General features: G+C 44.3%; 1 protein-coding gene across 4 annotated transcripts in view; it reads right to left on the reverse strand.

Moving 5' to 3' along the window:
• Nucleotides 1-15660, reverse strand: part of ANKRD55 (ankyrin repeat domain 55) — a 422110-nt gene that overhangs the window by 16941 nt on the left and 389509 nt on the right. For all 4 annotated transcript variants that reach the window (XM_059061147.2, XM_067030988.1, XM_067030990.1 and 1 more), the window contains one exon: nucleotides 3739-3923. In XM_059061147.2, coding sequence (XP_058917130.1) covers nucleotides 3739-3923 — 185 coding nt within the window. The remainder of the gene's footprint in view (nucleotides 1-3738; nucleotides 3924-15660) is intronic.

Raw genomic sequence — 15660 nt, forward strand, 5'->3', positions numbered from 1 at the left:
CCTATTCAGCAATAAAAAGAACAGCCTACTGATATATGGAACATAGATGAATCTCAAGTCATTCTACCAAGTGAAATAAATCAATCTCAAAAGTTTACATACTGTATATTTCCATTTATATAACATTCTGAAAAAGGCAAAACCCAAGAGACAGAATTAATCAGTAGTTGCCAGAGCTTAGAGATGGGGGAGGCCTTGACTACAAAAGGACAACCTGAATTGATGTTGGAGGTGACAGAATTGTCTTGAATCTTGCTTGTGGTGGTTACATGAATCTATGCATGTGTTAAAATTCATAGAACTATACATCAAAAAACAAAGTAAATTTTACTGAATGTAAATAAAAAGGAAACCAATATTTTCTTCTAGATTTATTTGGATTTAAAAAAAAAACTGCACATGTGTCTGGATGTGTATTTTGCTATGTGTGGTGAGGTGTGGAGCCAATCTGACCATTTTTCCAGTTACATAGCCAACTTTTCTCAACACCATTTATTAGTGCAGTGGGATCTTATTTTGAGATCCTGACCTATATACGTACTTTTCTACCCTTCTTTCCTCATTTAAGGATATGGTTGATTGTATGCTCAACCTCAGGGGAGGGATATAACAGGGTGGATAAGAGAAATAGTCAGTGTCTTTCTGTTTCCAAAAGCCAAGCCCAGAACTGAGAGCAGATTTGGAGCAGATGAGTTCCCCAGCTGTAGAAAGAACTATCAAGGCAGAAGGGACAAGAAGGTGATAAGAGCATAAAGGACCACTGGACCCAAGAGCAGAGGGGACCCGAGCCTTGCTTCCTTGGCAGAGATGCTGGGCAATGGGTGGCGGGGATGCCTGTGTGGTGTGCCTGGGCAGTGCGACCCTGGGAGGCTAAGGAGGGGCCCAGTGAAAGAGGACACGCCTGCGAATGGGGTTTCCCGTGAAGAGAGTGGCTACTCTTCCTGTCAGTCACTCTGGGAAAGGATCAGTCCTGAGGCAGGAAAGGAGGGCATGGAAGGCCTCTTCTTGGCTTTACTCTGGGGCTTGACCGCTGGCAGAAGGCCACCCCTAGGAGAGCCAAGAGGTCTCTCAGACATGGAGGCAGCCTGCGGGCCAGGCATCTGTGAAGGGGCTTGGGCCTTAGTATTCGGAGAGTAGCCATGTCCACAGTGCGACCACAGTCCCCATGGTAAATCGTGTCCTCTGTCAATCAAGCATCCTTTTCCTCATGTTAGGATATGGGCAGAAATTTGAGAACCCTTAATAGGACCGTATACTTTTTCAACACAGTCATCAATCACACTGCCTATTTGAACATGCAGCAGATATGATTCATTCCATTTTGTGCGAGTGAGGTCTCCAAACGATATTTATTATGAAACAAGATGAGGCACCAGCCATATTATACCTTCCTGCTTAGAGAATATATTGCCCATAAATTCAGTAGATGGAGGGCTGGATATCAATGCAGTCAGGTTTACCAACACGTGACAATTCTCTCTGGAGCATTGTGAAATACTCCTTCATAACAATTGCTAAGAGTGACTGTTTTAATTCTTCTGGCCATCAACATGGAAGAAGAGGTCCAGAAAGACACAGGGAAAAATATTATTTTGCAGAGAAACGGGAGAAGCATAGATAACTTCTAACTAATACACACAGAGCCTTCGTGGGCAATATGTAGCATCCAATTTCAAGTTATCTAAGCTGTAGTTCCTTTCTTATCTCTAAGCTTCAGGACAGTCCTACCAACATAGCAGACTAGACTCAGCTATCACAGTGAGGAGCTGGAGAATCAGGGCGCCAATGATTCAGAAGAAATTAATCAGAGACAAGCAGTGAACGATGAGGTGGTTTCTGAAGGGCAGGAGATGATGGGTACAAGAATGCAGTGTTGGCTGGAGTGTCAGAAGCCAAGGAATGATTTATGGAACATGCAAACATTCTCTAGATGATTCCCAGATATGTGTAGGGAGGAGAGTTTGATAAAAGAGTCTCCCTCCTGAAAATAAATGACTTGGGTACTAAAGGAAAGTATGACCTCATAGACTGATGAAATCTGGGACATTTAAGCTACATAAGCTATTTATGAGTTATGTGTTCTGTGCCATCAATCTTAGGCTAGTACCACCGTGTTTTAAATGTCATAGATTTATGATGTGTTTTAACATCCAGGACTAGTTTTGCCATATTTTCCCTCATCCTCATTTTTTTTTTTTTAAAATCATTGCCTTGTTTTTCTTCTCCTTCCTCAAAAACTTTCTCCACTGGAGGAAAAAAAAAGAAGGAAAGCGAAGTCACAATTGTTGCAAATGCGTTAAGTACTTAAACGTATGAAAATTTTGAAAAATTCTATACTAATACAAGCTTACAGTTTCAGTGTGAAGGCACAGCTACACAATGCAGGATGCAGAAACTGAAACAAAATGAAGAGCAGGATTTGACTAGTGCATGCAACACATGAGCTGAACTTTGGAGCAGGAACTAGACCTTTCTTGAGATTTTACTTCACTTTGAACCCTTGTAGGACCCAATCTTTTGCATTTTCTTTCTGCCCTTGGTTTTTCTTTCTTCCCTGAGGCTGGGGGAACTCAATTTTCTCTGCTAAGCATGTGATAATGCAAAGTGGGAAATACTCTATTCAGAGCTGGTTCTACAAGTATTTTGAAGTAGGCAAACTTTTTTCTAGCCCTCTTTTCCTAGATGTGTTCTTTTCTTCTCTTTTTGGATCTTTCACCTCTTCTCCTCATGTAACTAAGTCCTATTACTTTCTTACCTGCTCAAGTTCAACATCTGCTCTTAGGAAAAGGTCTACTTTCAATGATTTATACCTTAATTTTAATTAAAGTCATCATATTAACCATCTCCAGCTTCTGAGATTTACATGGAACCCAAGATTTTTTTCCCCCTGTGTTATAAGGATTTCAGGTATCAGGAAGTAGGAAGTGCTTCTTGGGGCATCTAAAATCATGATAAGTAGATGGCTAGACTTGCATTTCAATAGAAAAAGGTAAGCAAAACTATACGTAGTGTCCAAGCCTTATACTCATTTTCAATAGTCTTATTTGTTGTTATATTATTCTTATATTTCCATTGAGTCTATCTATGCCTAACTGAAAGAAAGGCTAGATACACATTGTAATTGAAAAGTTCTAATAGTTGATTATGGATGAAGGGCATGTAGGTAAAAAGCTCTGTTTAGAAGTCAAGGGTACAAGTTTTCATTTAGTTGCTAAATACCTCTGAGGCAAATCTCTTTACCTTCCTAGACTCAGCTTCCTCTTCTATGCAAATACATCTTTAATGACTGAAGAAACCCAAAACAGAACGCTGATAAGGTCACATCTAGTTCTGAACACAAAGCCTCTATTATGCTCTTCTCCGGATAACAAGAGCTTGTTGACTTTATGACATAATCCAGGAACGAAGGAAAAGAATTAAGATTTACTGTTAAGAACAAAAAGCGCCTATAGCAGGAAGCTGATATACAGAAGGCCTTCTGAGAACACTGAGAACGGTTACCAAAAAGTGGAAAGTCTGACAATACTGTACAGTCATGGCGTTTCTCTTCATAACAATGATTTTTCCTGCCCTGACTAAAATAGAGCAGCTTTTATTGTCACAAGTACACGTATAAATATTACTGGCAGTAAGGATATAGTCATATAGGATAACTCCTTAAACATCTTCTTTATTTTGAGATTAAAATTTGGAAAAGATGACTGGTAGTTCCCCACATTTCTGAGTTGCCATGGATACCTGTCATCCACATCCAGAGCCTGCAGGTTGCACTCAGGGAATCTTGCCAGCTCGTTGATGATGTCACTGAAACCTGCTGCTGCGGCGATGTGCAAACACGTCTTCCCACTCTCATCGTCGTAGTTGATTATGGACGGACCCTGGTGATGGCTCAGGATGATGGAACACAGAATTCTATTTCCACTCTGGAAAACAGAGTCAAAGAAAGCTCATTATGTACAATCCAGTGCTCTTCCCTGTCTATGCAAATTCAAATTAAGATAAAAATTCAAAGCAAAAAAATTCAAAACAACAAAAAATTCATTTTATCAAACCCACAAACAAATTTCCACTTGTCTCAAGTCACTGCAGGGATTTTTGTCTCCTGTAAGAGCTAAATTGTCTTCCATAATCAGTGAACTAAGGAGGACTTAAATACAGGTGTAATTGACTGACATCAGAGCTAGCACAATGGGTGAGCCACCTAGATGACTTCCTCATTAAATATATTCGTTTTGTTTCCCCCACTTGCTGTAGAGTTTGACCCCTGAGAAGCTGGCAGAGTTAATTTTAATGTTAACAAAATGACTATGATGAGTACTCACTAATGACATAATGATGATCAGAATGATATGGTAATGGTCAAATTGCTATAAATTGCATGTAATTTAATTGTCAAAAATCCTTTGTGAAAAGAAGTGGGTCATAATTTAGTAGCTAATTGATAAAAAGAAATAAAAACAAATAAGTATGAAAAGGAAAGAACTTTAGGCAACCATCTAAACTGGGTCCCTCTTTCTGTGTAGGTGCATAATAAGTTTTTCTCTTATCTTTTTTTTTTTTTTTAATTTTTTTTGGCTCTGTGGGTCTTCATTGCTGTGCATGGGCTTTCTCTAGTTTCGGCGAGCAGGGGCTACTCTTCATTGCGGTGTGCCGGCTTCTCATTGCGGTGGCTTCTCTTGTTGTGGAGCACGGGCTCCAGGGCGCACAGGCTTCAGTAGTTGTGGCGCATGGGCTTAGTTGCTCTGTGGCATGTGGGACCTTCCAGGGCCAGGGATCGAACCCATGTCCCCTGCATTGTCAGGTGGATTCTCAACCACTGCACCACCAGGGAAGCCCTTATCTTATCTTTGAAGGGAGGCTATTCTACACTCTTTTTAGTAACCTGTCCCAGCCTTAAAAGTCACGAGCTCTTTCTTGAGAGTGTCCTACATCTCTTCATCTTGAACAAATGAGTAAGTAAATGCTATGCATGTTACCTTTCATTGGACTGAAAAATACAAAAAACACTGCATAAGCATTTGCAATTTTAGATGACAATAAATCCTCAATGGCCAGTAAATTCTAGTTTTATCTCACACAGTGGAAAGTCTTATCTTTCAGATTTCTCCTGATATCTGTGTGAAGATTATAAAACAGTCCAAATAATTCGTCAGCATTTTAATTTTCTCAATGAATCCATAGAGACACTGCATCTCCACGCAGCAGGTCTTATGGGCAGAAAGGAGGTCTCTAGGAGGCATGAGGAGCAGGTTAAAGAAATGGCAGAGACACGCTCTAGTTCTGGGGGACAGGAGTCAGGTCACATGCCAGGCTCAGGGTCCTGGGCAGAAAGAGTGTTGAACTTTTTTTTTTTAAGCATCTTTATTGGAGTATAATTGCTTTACAATGGTGTGTTAGTTTCTGCTTGTATAATTGCTTTACAATGGTGTGTTAGTTTCTGCTTTATAACAAAGTGAATCAGCTGAAGAGTGTTGAACTTTTTTAAAGCTGCAATTCTAATACATTCCAAGTGCTATTGACAGCCACCTCCTAATAAATTTTCCCATGTAACATTTCTTTTGGCATTCCTCCCACTTTGTTATCCCAGTTTATTGGACCCCAGGGTTGTCTTTTAGAACCTCTGAGTCAGTTTGCACAATTCTGTGGAACAGCACCCTTTCATTTTTGCTTTTCATCTTCCTTTCCCTCCCCTCTCCCTGTTTGCACTGAGGACTCTCCGGATATCCTGTTACTCAGCGTGGCTTCACAGGGAACCATTACACAGTGCACCCTCGAGTGTGCTCCCACTGTTTCAGGGGACCACAGCTGATACAAGTTCTGCAACCTCTTGCAGGACCAAAGCCTCAGGGCACTCAAAGCTCTCAACTTTGAGCCCCAGAAAGAGTGCTGACTGGGTTTTAAATGTTACAACCAGGGCCAGCTACATAATTTATGGGGCCCAGGGAAAAGGTGAAGGCCCCTGCTCCCATGGCAGAGGAATAAAATATTCCCATCTTCCATGGTGTCTCTCTGAACCTGTCATTGCGATTTTTATTTGCTATTTAGTGTCACACTCCCTTGGGCTGGGCATTCTCATGGTGAGTGCAAACCCTCACAGGTGCCTAGGGCCCCATTTTGCAACTCAGCACATGCTCAATCCTGACCCTCCCTGAGTCTGTGCCCAGACCCCTGCCAGGGGACTGAGGAGCTGGGGCCTGAGCATCTGTCCCAGGGCAGCAGGAAGGAGGGACTGTGTGAGCCGAGGCTCCAGTGTCCTATTAGACTTAACATACAAAAGACAAATTCAACAATAGAATTACTGAGAATTTTCAGATGGCCACACAGCACTATACCCCGAGCACAGAGCTCCCTGCTGAGTGTGGGGCATCGGTGGCTTTACTGGTCACACGCCCATAAAGTGGGCCCTGCCTGCAACCTTTTTCCTTTTTTCCTTCTCACCTTCCCCCTTACATCCTCTTTCTCCCTCCATTCTTCCTTTGTTTCACAATGACTTTTAAATAATTTGGATCAATGACTTTAGTTCTATGGCATGCCTGTCATCAAAAGGTGGCTACAGTGAACACATCTAAGCTTTCGTGCCTGCTTTATCAGCTTTTCTAAGGTTCTTTCACCTGATGTTACGTAAACATATTTTGAGAGGTCTGAAATATGGTATATTTAAAACAATCAAGAGACCTCTCTCCCCTTTTAAGAAGCACTAGCCATTGGAGAAGGAAAACAGAAGCAAAAAAGAGTGTCCGCTCAATGAATTGATTTTGTTTATGGTTTCCTGGAAGAGCAAAGGAATTCAGGTTGCCACAGTGATTCAAACAGCAAAACACTCTGTCACGGTTCTCCTTCTGTGTGGGATGGAGTGTCAAGCACAGATGGAAAAAAACAAAACCCACTTCTTACACACTGTCTTCCTCTCTCCTGGCCTGACCCACAGAGGAGCCATTCTGGAAGCAGCCTGCTGAGATAGAGGCTGCAGCCCAGCACATCTCAGTGGGCCTCTTCTGAGTTCCTGACCAGACAGTCCCAGTCAGCATTTCCCATGCAAGCTGGAGTCTTACACGGCTTTTCTGGATAAGAGAAATTCCACCCCCTTACACTTTTCCTCCAAAATGCCTTTTGTCCTGAATCTTCCAGACAATTCCTTTGTCTCTAAACCTGGCCCCTAATTACAACATCATCATTGCCTTTTTCTCTGTTTTTCTTTTTCTTTATAAGAATATCCTCCCAGGAGTAATGGTGATAGATAGCAATGTTTACCGAGTGAACGTTCTGTGCCCAGCACTGCATTTCCACGTTCTAACTCATTTAATCCTGACAACAACTTCATGAGGCAGGTACTCTTATCATCCCCATATTGCAGAGGAGAAATTGGAGGCACAGAGGGACTAAGTTGCCCACTGTCACAGCCAAGAGGTGGCAAAGCCAGGACTGACTGTCTGCAGAGCCCTTGTACTTCACCACTACACCATTTTGTCTCCAGTTAAAAGTATGGTTTATTTATTTGATCCTGCATGTTCATATGGGAGGAATTTAAGCAAAAACTGCTGTTGGGATCAGCAACGTCAGTAGCAATGAAGTGCGCCTCGCCAACTGAGACCTTCTTTCAACATTAGGTGTTTTAAAATCCTCTCCTAGGAGGGTTGCCGCGGTGCACCCTCACAAGAATTTGAGAGAGGCCTGGAGAGTGCTAGTTTGTGAGCTGAGGCCCTGGCTCAGTGGTCTCCTGGTAACAGCATTCCCTTCTTGGCAAAATGGGCTGCGTGTCAGTCAAAGGGAGTCTCCAGGCCTGGGAAGCCTTGGTCACAGACACCAGGAAGCACCAGGAGAGAAGAAATGGGATGTTGCCCAGAAGGGCCCTTAGGAAGAATGGAGAGTGGGTTTCCGTTTCGTGGGAATAACATTCAATAGGGGAAGAATATCGTATAGATCTTATTATGGAGCTCTAGAATTCTCCATTGGGTGGCCAAATGAGATTGTGGATTTATTTATTTTTGCTGCATTTTTGTTCTTTTTGTTCATGGGTAATCCGTAAAGTGCCTTCATGTACTCTGAAAACTGCTGGGAACTACTGAGTCCTAGTCATTTTCTCTTTATACCTCATGAGGGAGGGGAATTCGCAAGAGGCCTTGCCAAGAAGAAAGTTGAATTAACGTACAGTAATTTTGCTATAGGAGACTGATAAAAAACAAGATTCCACTATCTTGACTGCAGACTCTTATTCATTTATTTATTTATTTTTGGCTGCGTTGGGTCTCCGTTGCTGCGCACGGGCTTTCTCTAGTTGTGGCGAGCGGGGGCTACTCTTTGTTGCGGTGAGCAGGCTTCTCATTGCAGTGGAGCACGGGCTCTAGGCGTACAGGCTTCAGTACTTGTGGCAAGCGGGCTCAGTAGTTTTGGCTCACAGGCTGTAGAGCGCAGGCTCAGTAGTTGTGGTGCACGGGCTTAGTTGCTCTGAGGCAGGTGGGATCTTCCCGGACCAGGGCTCAAACCTGTGTCCCCTGCATTGGCAGGCGGATTCTTAACCACCGTGCCACCAGGGAAGTCCCGATTGTAGACTCTTTTTATTCTAGGTGATCTCCCAAGGAGTCTTAACGCAAGATTTAGGACTAGTTGTTTATCTGTTAACGTGTTGGCGGCATTAATTCTATGGTGGGTTCTACAGGGAGGGAACTCCAATCTCCATCCTTCTCTTGGAGGTAGGCGTCTGTTTGTCGCATGACAGTGACTGTACAAAGCGGACATAAGGGTTGTAGGTCACATGGCCCTTTTAAAGGGCTGGATGGTTTTGTGCTATGAGAACACTGGCCCGTAAGTTCAGCTGGAGCCAGATGTGCTAGACTGGAATGGAGCTGGAGGGGAAATTTTACTAGTTTGTATAGCGTGAACACTTGAGAGCTGAGGGTTTGGGGCTGACTAGAGGACAAAGGGGCCCAATATCCTGGCTTGGAGTCAGGACCATCTTCACGGTTAGCCCCTTTGGACCCAGGCTTTCTGCTTGGCCTGACTCCAGAGGTTGCTGTATCCCAAAGCCTGGGGCTGACTCTCCTGGAGAACCAGTGGAAGATAGAAGTGGGGGGATGGGGCAGTGAGGCATGGTGACCCTCAGCTGCTGAACTGCTTCATTTCACAGGTGCTCTAATGATTGATATGGAAAAGCCCCCCCCACGAAACCTCCTTCCCTGCTGTGTTAGTGTGTAGACAGAGTCTAGCTTCTGCTTCTAGCTGTCTGGCAAGGTGACAGTCTCTAGGACATCTCTGCATTGCCCTTGCCCCATCTATGACTGGGAATCTTTCTGCTGAAATGGAGTCTAGCAAAGAGTAACTCGTAATAAATATTTGCTGAACAATGCATAAATAAATAAATAAATAAATAAAAACAAGCCTTACCAACTATGGGCAAAGCCAAATGAAATAGAATTTTACTCATCCTTTTCTTAGCTTCCCTCTCTTTGTCTCACTATCTCCCGCCTTTCACTCTCTTTTCGCTTCTTTCCTCACTTGTGTTTACTCCTAGGTGAGTTCCTGTTTTTTTCTCTCTCTACCTCATCCCCTTCTTCTCTGCAATCAAGCACTGGGGCGCTGACACATGCAGGCCACTTTAACTTTGGCTACCCTTCAAGACAGCTCAGTCTTTGCTCCCAGGGTAACGGGGTTGATTTCATAAATTTGACTTTCTCTTTGTTTACTCTGGGCTTACGTGGCTTTGTAGTTTTCCTCCTACCAAGCATTGGGAGTTGTGTGGCCTGAGTCTCTATGGGTGTGGGGTGTGTTTGGGTAACGATAACCTCCCTGTGTACTAGTTTCGCCATCTGTGAACTGAGGGGTTGGACTAAATGACTTGTGTGGTCCTTTCCAGTTCTAAGGCTCTTCCATCTATGAACCGGATCCACTGGTCTATGACATTTATAATTATCCTTTGGCATTCTGAATATATCTAAAGTATACTTACAGGATTTTGATACACTTCAAAGAGTTGACCACAGATCTTGGCCACCACGGGAAGGAGGATTCCATGCTGGACCAAATCAGTCTCAGGCACTGGGGTTGATGGTTATATTCAAGAACTCCAAGGGTATGTGTATGTGTGTGTGTATAATTTCCCTAACTACATAACTACATACTGAATGAACAAACATGAAATAGTTTTATATTACTGCAGTTCTTTTCTTTCTAACCTCCCTTGAAAAATGCACTGAAAGAAGAGTACTGCTGAGGAAGATTCCAAAGAAACACATTTTCTAGGATTAGGAGGAAGGAGCTAGAGGTGAGATTTGAGGGGCAGTAGATACTTGCCCTTCTCACTGGCCTGCCATCGTATCTATCCTAGAATTCCTAACATTAGAGAAAACTCCTTGATACTAAGCCACACGGACTAAGGCACATGGACTTCCCTGGTGGTGCACTGGTTAAGGCGGCTGCCAATGCAGGGGACACAGGTTCGATCCCTGGTCTGGGAAGATCCCACACGCGGCAGAACAACTAAGCCCACGTGCCACAACTACTGAGCCTGTGTGCCACAACTACTGAAGCCATGTGCCTAGATCCCGTGCTCTGCAGCAAGAGAAGCCACCGCAATGAGAAGCCTGTGCACTGCCACGAAGAGTATCCCCCACTTGCCACAACGAGAGAAAGCCCACACGCAGCAACAAAGACCCAATGCAGCCAAAAAAAAAAAAAAAAGACACTAAGGTATCGCATTCCTGGAAGTTTCGGTTAAGCTGAAAATGGTATTTCACAGAAAGAACCCAATACGCCACTATTCCCACTGGCTTGGGATGGATAAGCTTATTGAACTGAATTCAATGAACACCTTTTTGGTGTTCGCAAAGATTCACAAAGATCTGTTCTGGGTCTTGAGAGACATCTGGGTGAGTAAGGCACATTGCCTTTAAGCACATAGTCTAGAAGAGGAGACATAGGCACCCGACTGATTGTAACACCAGTAATAGAAGTAAGGAAGTGCTAGATGGAGGGAAAAATTCTGAAAGGGAGCTCAACAAAGAGGGTGAACTTAGTCGGGCCTTGAGAAATAAGGAAGAACAAGTATAAATTCTGCAGTTAGAAGGGATAATGCAAGGAGTGCAAGAAGAAAGAAGTCTTTCACCAAAAGGGAAGAGCATGACCAAGGGGAAGACAGGATGAACCTTTACGATGAATGGAGGAGATTATTAATATTCTAGTATGATTGGAGTAAAGCCTATATGGCTTGAAGAGGAAAGGGCAGGGAGTGGGGTGGGTTGCAGAGAGGTTGTTCATGGCAGTATGTGCAAGTTAGGGAGTTTGTTCTTTACCAGAAAATGGCACTTAGTGAAGGTTTTTGAGCCAAGAACCAGCAGTGACCATAATTGTTTTGGTGTAGTAACAGTTATGTTAGTGCATTCCTTTGTGATTTGTAGAAAGAGCACTTAGTGCAACGTGAGAATAGACTGGAGAAGGAAAGGGCTGAAAGTAGGAATACAGATACTGAAACTGTTCAGGTGAGAGATAGGTGAAGCTTGATCTAAGGCACTGATGGTAGGTGTACTAAATTGTCTCCATTTGTTCTTCCCGGGTAACTCTCCATCTTTTTTCACCCTGCTCTCTACCCTTTAGCATGTATGAATTGCATCAGATGGGTCCCTTTTCCCTTTGGCTTCTGGTTGGGATTGGCCAGTGAGTGGTACTGACAGGAGATGGACATAGCAGGAAAGAGTGATTGGGGCATTTAATCCTCCAGTTCCCTCCCTGCTAGGCCACAGTTTGACTATTCCATCAAAGGCTACAGTTTCCGTCCTAGGCCCTTTCCTACAGCTACAGCTTTTGCTGTGTCTTAGTAACCAGTCCCTCCTATGCCCTCCCAGATGCCCTAATGGCAACCTGCTGTTGTGTGTAAATAGCCTCTTTATGAATCTATGCTCAAATAATCCCATCTGAGTGGATTGTTTCCTGCTGGGGCCCTGATCTATACAGTGGGGATAGAAAGGAGTACATAGAGATGTGAGCCCTGAGGAGGTGGAATCGAGAGGTCTTGGTAACCAATTACACAGGAAGGATGATGAGGAAGCAGTGTCCATGGGCCACATGATGGCCTTTGGCTTGGGCTACTGGGTGGATGGGAATGTGACGGGAAGGAGAGACCATGGATTCAGTTTGAACATGCTGAGTTTGATTATGTTCATGGGAAATTATGGGAAGATGCCTGGTAGAGCTGGAAATGTGAGTTTAACGTTCAAGAGAGAGGTCAGAGCTGGATTTTTTTTTTTTTTTTTTTTTTTTTTTTTTTTTGCGGTATGCGGGCCTCTCACTGTTGTGGCCTCTCCCGCTGCGGAGCACAGGCTCCGGACGCGCAGGCCTAGCGGCCATGGCTCACGGGCTTAGTTGCTCCGCGGCATGTGGGATCTTCCCGGACCAGGGCACGAACCCGTGTCTCCTGCATCGGCAGGCGGACTCTCAACCACTGCGCCACCAGGGAAGCCCCAGAGCTGGATTTTGATCTGAGGAAATTCTGAGTAGAATGATAGTCGAAGCCTTAGGAACCGATGGGATTTCTGAGGAAAGGAGAATGAGAAAAAGATTAATGACTAAATTTCTGCAGTGTTGAGGAGTGAGAGGAAGATGAGTCCGAGAGATAACCTGTGTAGACTCCTGATAAGCTAGTGTCATCACAGATAGGCAAGAACATGCCCCGAAGGGACTGAGATTCCATCAAGGGAGACTGGATGCAGATAGGGACAGCATGCTGCTCCGTGTTAGCCCAGAGAGAGCCATGCAATCGGGTCTCCTGGGGAGATGTGGGAGGTGAACGAGGGCAATGGGCCCCCAGGAGGGCACCACCAGCTACCAAGGGACCCAAGAAATGGGGGTAGAAGTCAAACTTAGTTTACTTTTTGGGCCCAATGTTTCAAATCTTTACGTTTTGGTTGCCTGGGTTAAATACAGAAGCTTTATTAGTTCAAAGTGCTATAGCTTTAAATATGGTCTCATAGAGTCCAAGAGAAAAGCAGAAAGTTCAGTGAAAGGAATGAATGACAATGGGAAATAGACTCATTCATGTGGAAAAACTTTATGCGGGGGCGCAGTGCTGGCCCTGAGTTATAAATGAGGAAGAAGGCTAACAGAGGCAAGTATAATCCCGGTTGCAGCTGACATTTGGAATTACCCTCAGTCTTCTTTGCAGAGTAAACAGCAGAACACACCACTTCTGAATTTTACTGCTAACCACAGGGAGGGAGAGGGTGTACAGTTCCTCCAGAGTGTGATTCTTAACCTTTTGGAGGGGGGGTAGTTACAGATCCTCATTGAAGAATTGAAGAAACTGCGTTTCCTCAGAAAATTGTATGCTAACATCCTCACACATAAGCACATGCAATATTACATACAATTGTAGGGGTCCTAGAAGGAACCTGTCTTCTTATTCTTTCCCCCTACAATGCCAGATGCAGAATAGGTGTTCATGAAATTTTTTTTTCTCATGAAATATTTATTCAGCTATTGAGTATATAAATGTGTGAGGCATTATGCTTATTATACAAAATCATGGTCAAAATGTAAATATCTTAAGTAGGAGTAGCTAAGGTTTTAGAACCCATTAATACGAATTCATTTATCACAGTGGTTTTCAACCCCAGCTGGACATTACAATCTCCTGGAGGAAGGGAAAACTTTAAAAATTACTGACACCTAGGATCCACCCCAGACAAACTGACTGAAAAACTAAGGGTGTGGGGCTTGGGTATCAGTATTGTCTAAAAGCTCTTCAGTTGATTCTAATATGCAGACAGGACTGAAATCAATGTAGCAGGTTAAAAGCTATAACATTTAGTAGAGAGAAAGAATACAGTAGGTAGATGTGGGTATGACAACTAAGCTTTCATGGAGGAAATTGGGAACCATAATAAAAATGATAATCTAGGGCTTCCCTGGTGGTGCTGTGGTTGAGGGTCCGCCTGCCAATGCAGGGGACACGGGTTCGTGCCCCGGTCCAGGAGGATCCCACATGCCGCGGAGCGGCTGGGCCCGTGAGCCATGGCCGCTGAGCCTGTGCGTCCGGAGCCTGTGCTCCGCAACGGGAGAGGCCACAACAGTGAGAGGCCCGCGTACAGCACCCCCCTCCCCCGCCAAAAAAAGATAATCTCTTCCAATTACAAAGAATATTACATATTACTGTCATGCGCGTGGTCTCATTCATGCCCCAAAGATACACCTATAGTTAAGTCAAGCAGGTTTAGGTGACTCTTCTCAGAACAAAGCCAGGTCTGTTAATGCAAACTCAGATCTTCTGAGCTGAGCACATCTTTCTTTGGATTTTGCCAAATTGCCTCTTGGAGGATCAAATCAAGGGTTCCCACCCATGAAGAGCCCAACTCAGAAGGTCTGGAGTGGGGGTTGGGAATCTGTTGTTTTACAAGCACTGCTGATGATTCAATCGCAAAGCCACCCCCCAAGCAGCAGCTCTAAATTGGGCTGTGGTAGAGGAAGGGGGGGGCAGAGGAGGCGTATCAGTCAGAATTACCCGGCGAGATTTTTCAAAATGCACATGCATGAGCCCCATCCCAGATCTATGAAATCAGAAAACAGGAGCGATGGGAGTGAATACACAGAAAATGCTTGATCCTGATACCACTCTCACCTTAGCTGAGAGCCAACACATGTGGGATACATTTTGGTTGCCCAACCGGGCTGCCCTGGGGCCACTGCTCCAATGGTGACCCCTGACCAGCCAGAGGACTGGGCTCTGGGCAGGGACTGGCGTGACGGGGACAAGGCAGCTGATCAGATACTGAAAGTATGGAGGAGGGTGCTAAGGGCAGGTGAGGATGACAAAAACATCCTTTGTTCACTTCACCGTTTTGCACGGCTGGCCCTGCTACAGGGTAACTGAAGCCAAGTTTGTAGAAACAAAAACAGAGTAGTTTCCAAATCAATTCTGTTTTGCCCTTATCTCAGGCACACATGTCAACCCTGAAAGTGCCAGGTGCCCTTCTCTGCTGTGTGTGGCATGTGAAAACACCTGAGTGAAACCACCATCAGGGCGTGCAGAATCACAGGGATCCTGGCAGCAGTTCAGCAAGGGTGCCCTTATTGAGCTGATAGAAATAAACAGTGGGGATGTCTAGGTTAGGCATGAAAAGACAGAATGGGCTAGCAAGTCTGTTGAAAGGATGCATAGTATCGCTCTCCTCTCAAGGACACAATAGATAACTCTTAGTTAATCATTCCCTTTGAATGATTTCCTTAGAAAACACCTCAGTAAGTGTTAGCTATGGTCATCCTTTCACCTTAGTCTCAGCTTGCCCCTCTTTGGGTTTTTAAAAAATTTTTGGCTGCACTGCACCGCACAGCATGTGGAACCCCAGACCAGGGATCGAACCCGCACCCCCTGCATTGGAAGGTGGAGTATTAACCACTGGACCACCGGGAAGTCCCAGTTTTCCCTCCCTTGGACTGTAGATTTCTGATTTCTCTGGTCATATGTACTGATACAGACTCCCTTCTGGGATAGTGAGGTAGGGTTATGAGCCACCATGTTCATTGGTCCGAGTACCATTGTTCAGGGTCACCAGGAATTACTCTGCTTCAGAGGATTTGGAAGGAAGAAAAAAGTCATGTCCAAAGACTTTGAAGGGACTTTCCTAATAATTCTTTGAAGGGTTATCCTGGTACACTGTGAGCCAGCAGCAATCATTG

Source organism: Kogia breviceps, chromosome 4 (assembly GCF_026419965.1).
Source record: "Kogia breviceps isolate mKogBre1 chromosome 4, mKogBre1 haplotype 1, whole genome shotgun sequence".
Classification (NCBI taxonomy): domain Eukaryota; kingdom Metazoa; phylum Chordata; class Mammalia; order Artiodactyla; family Physeteridae; genus Kogia; species Kogia breviceps.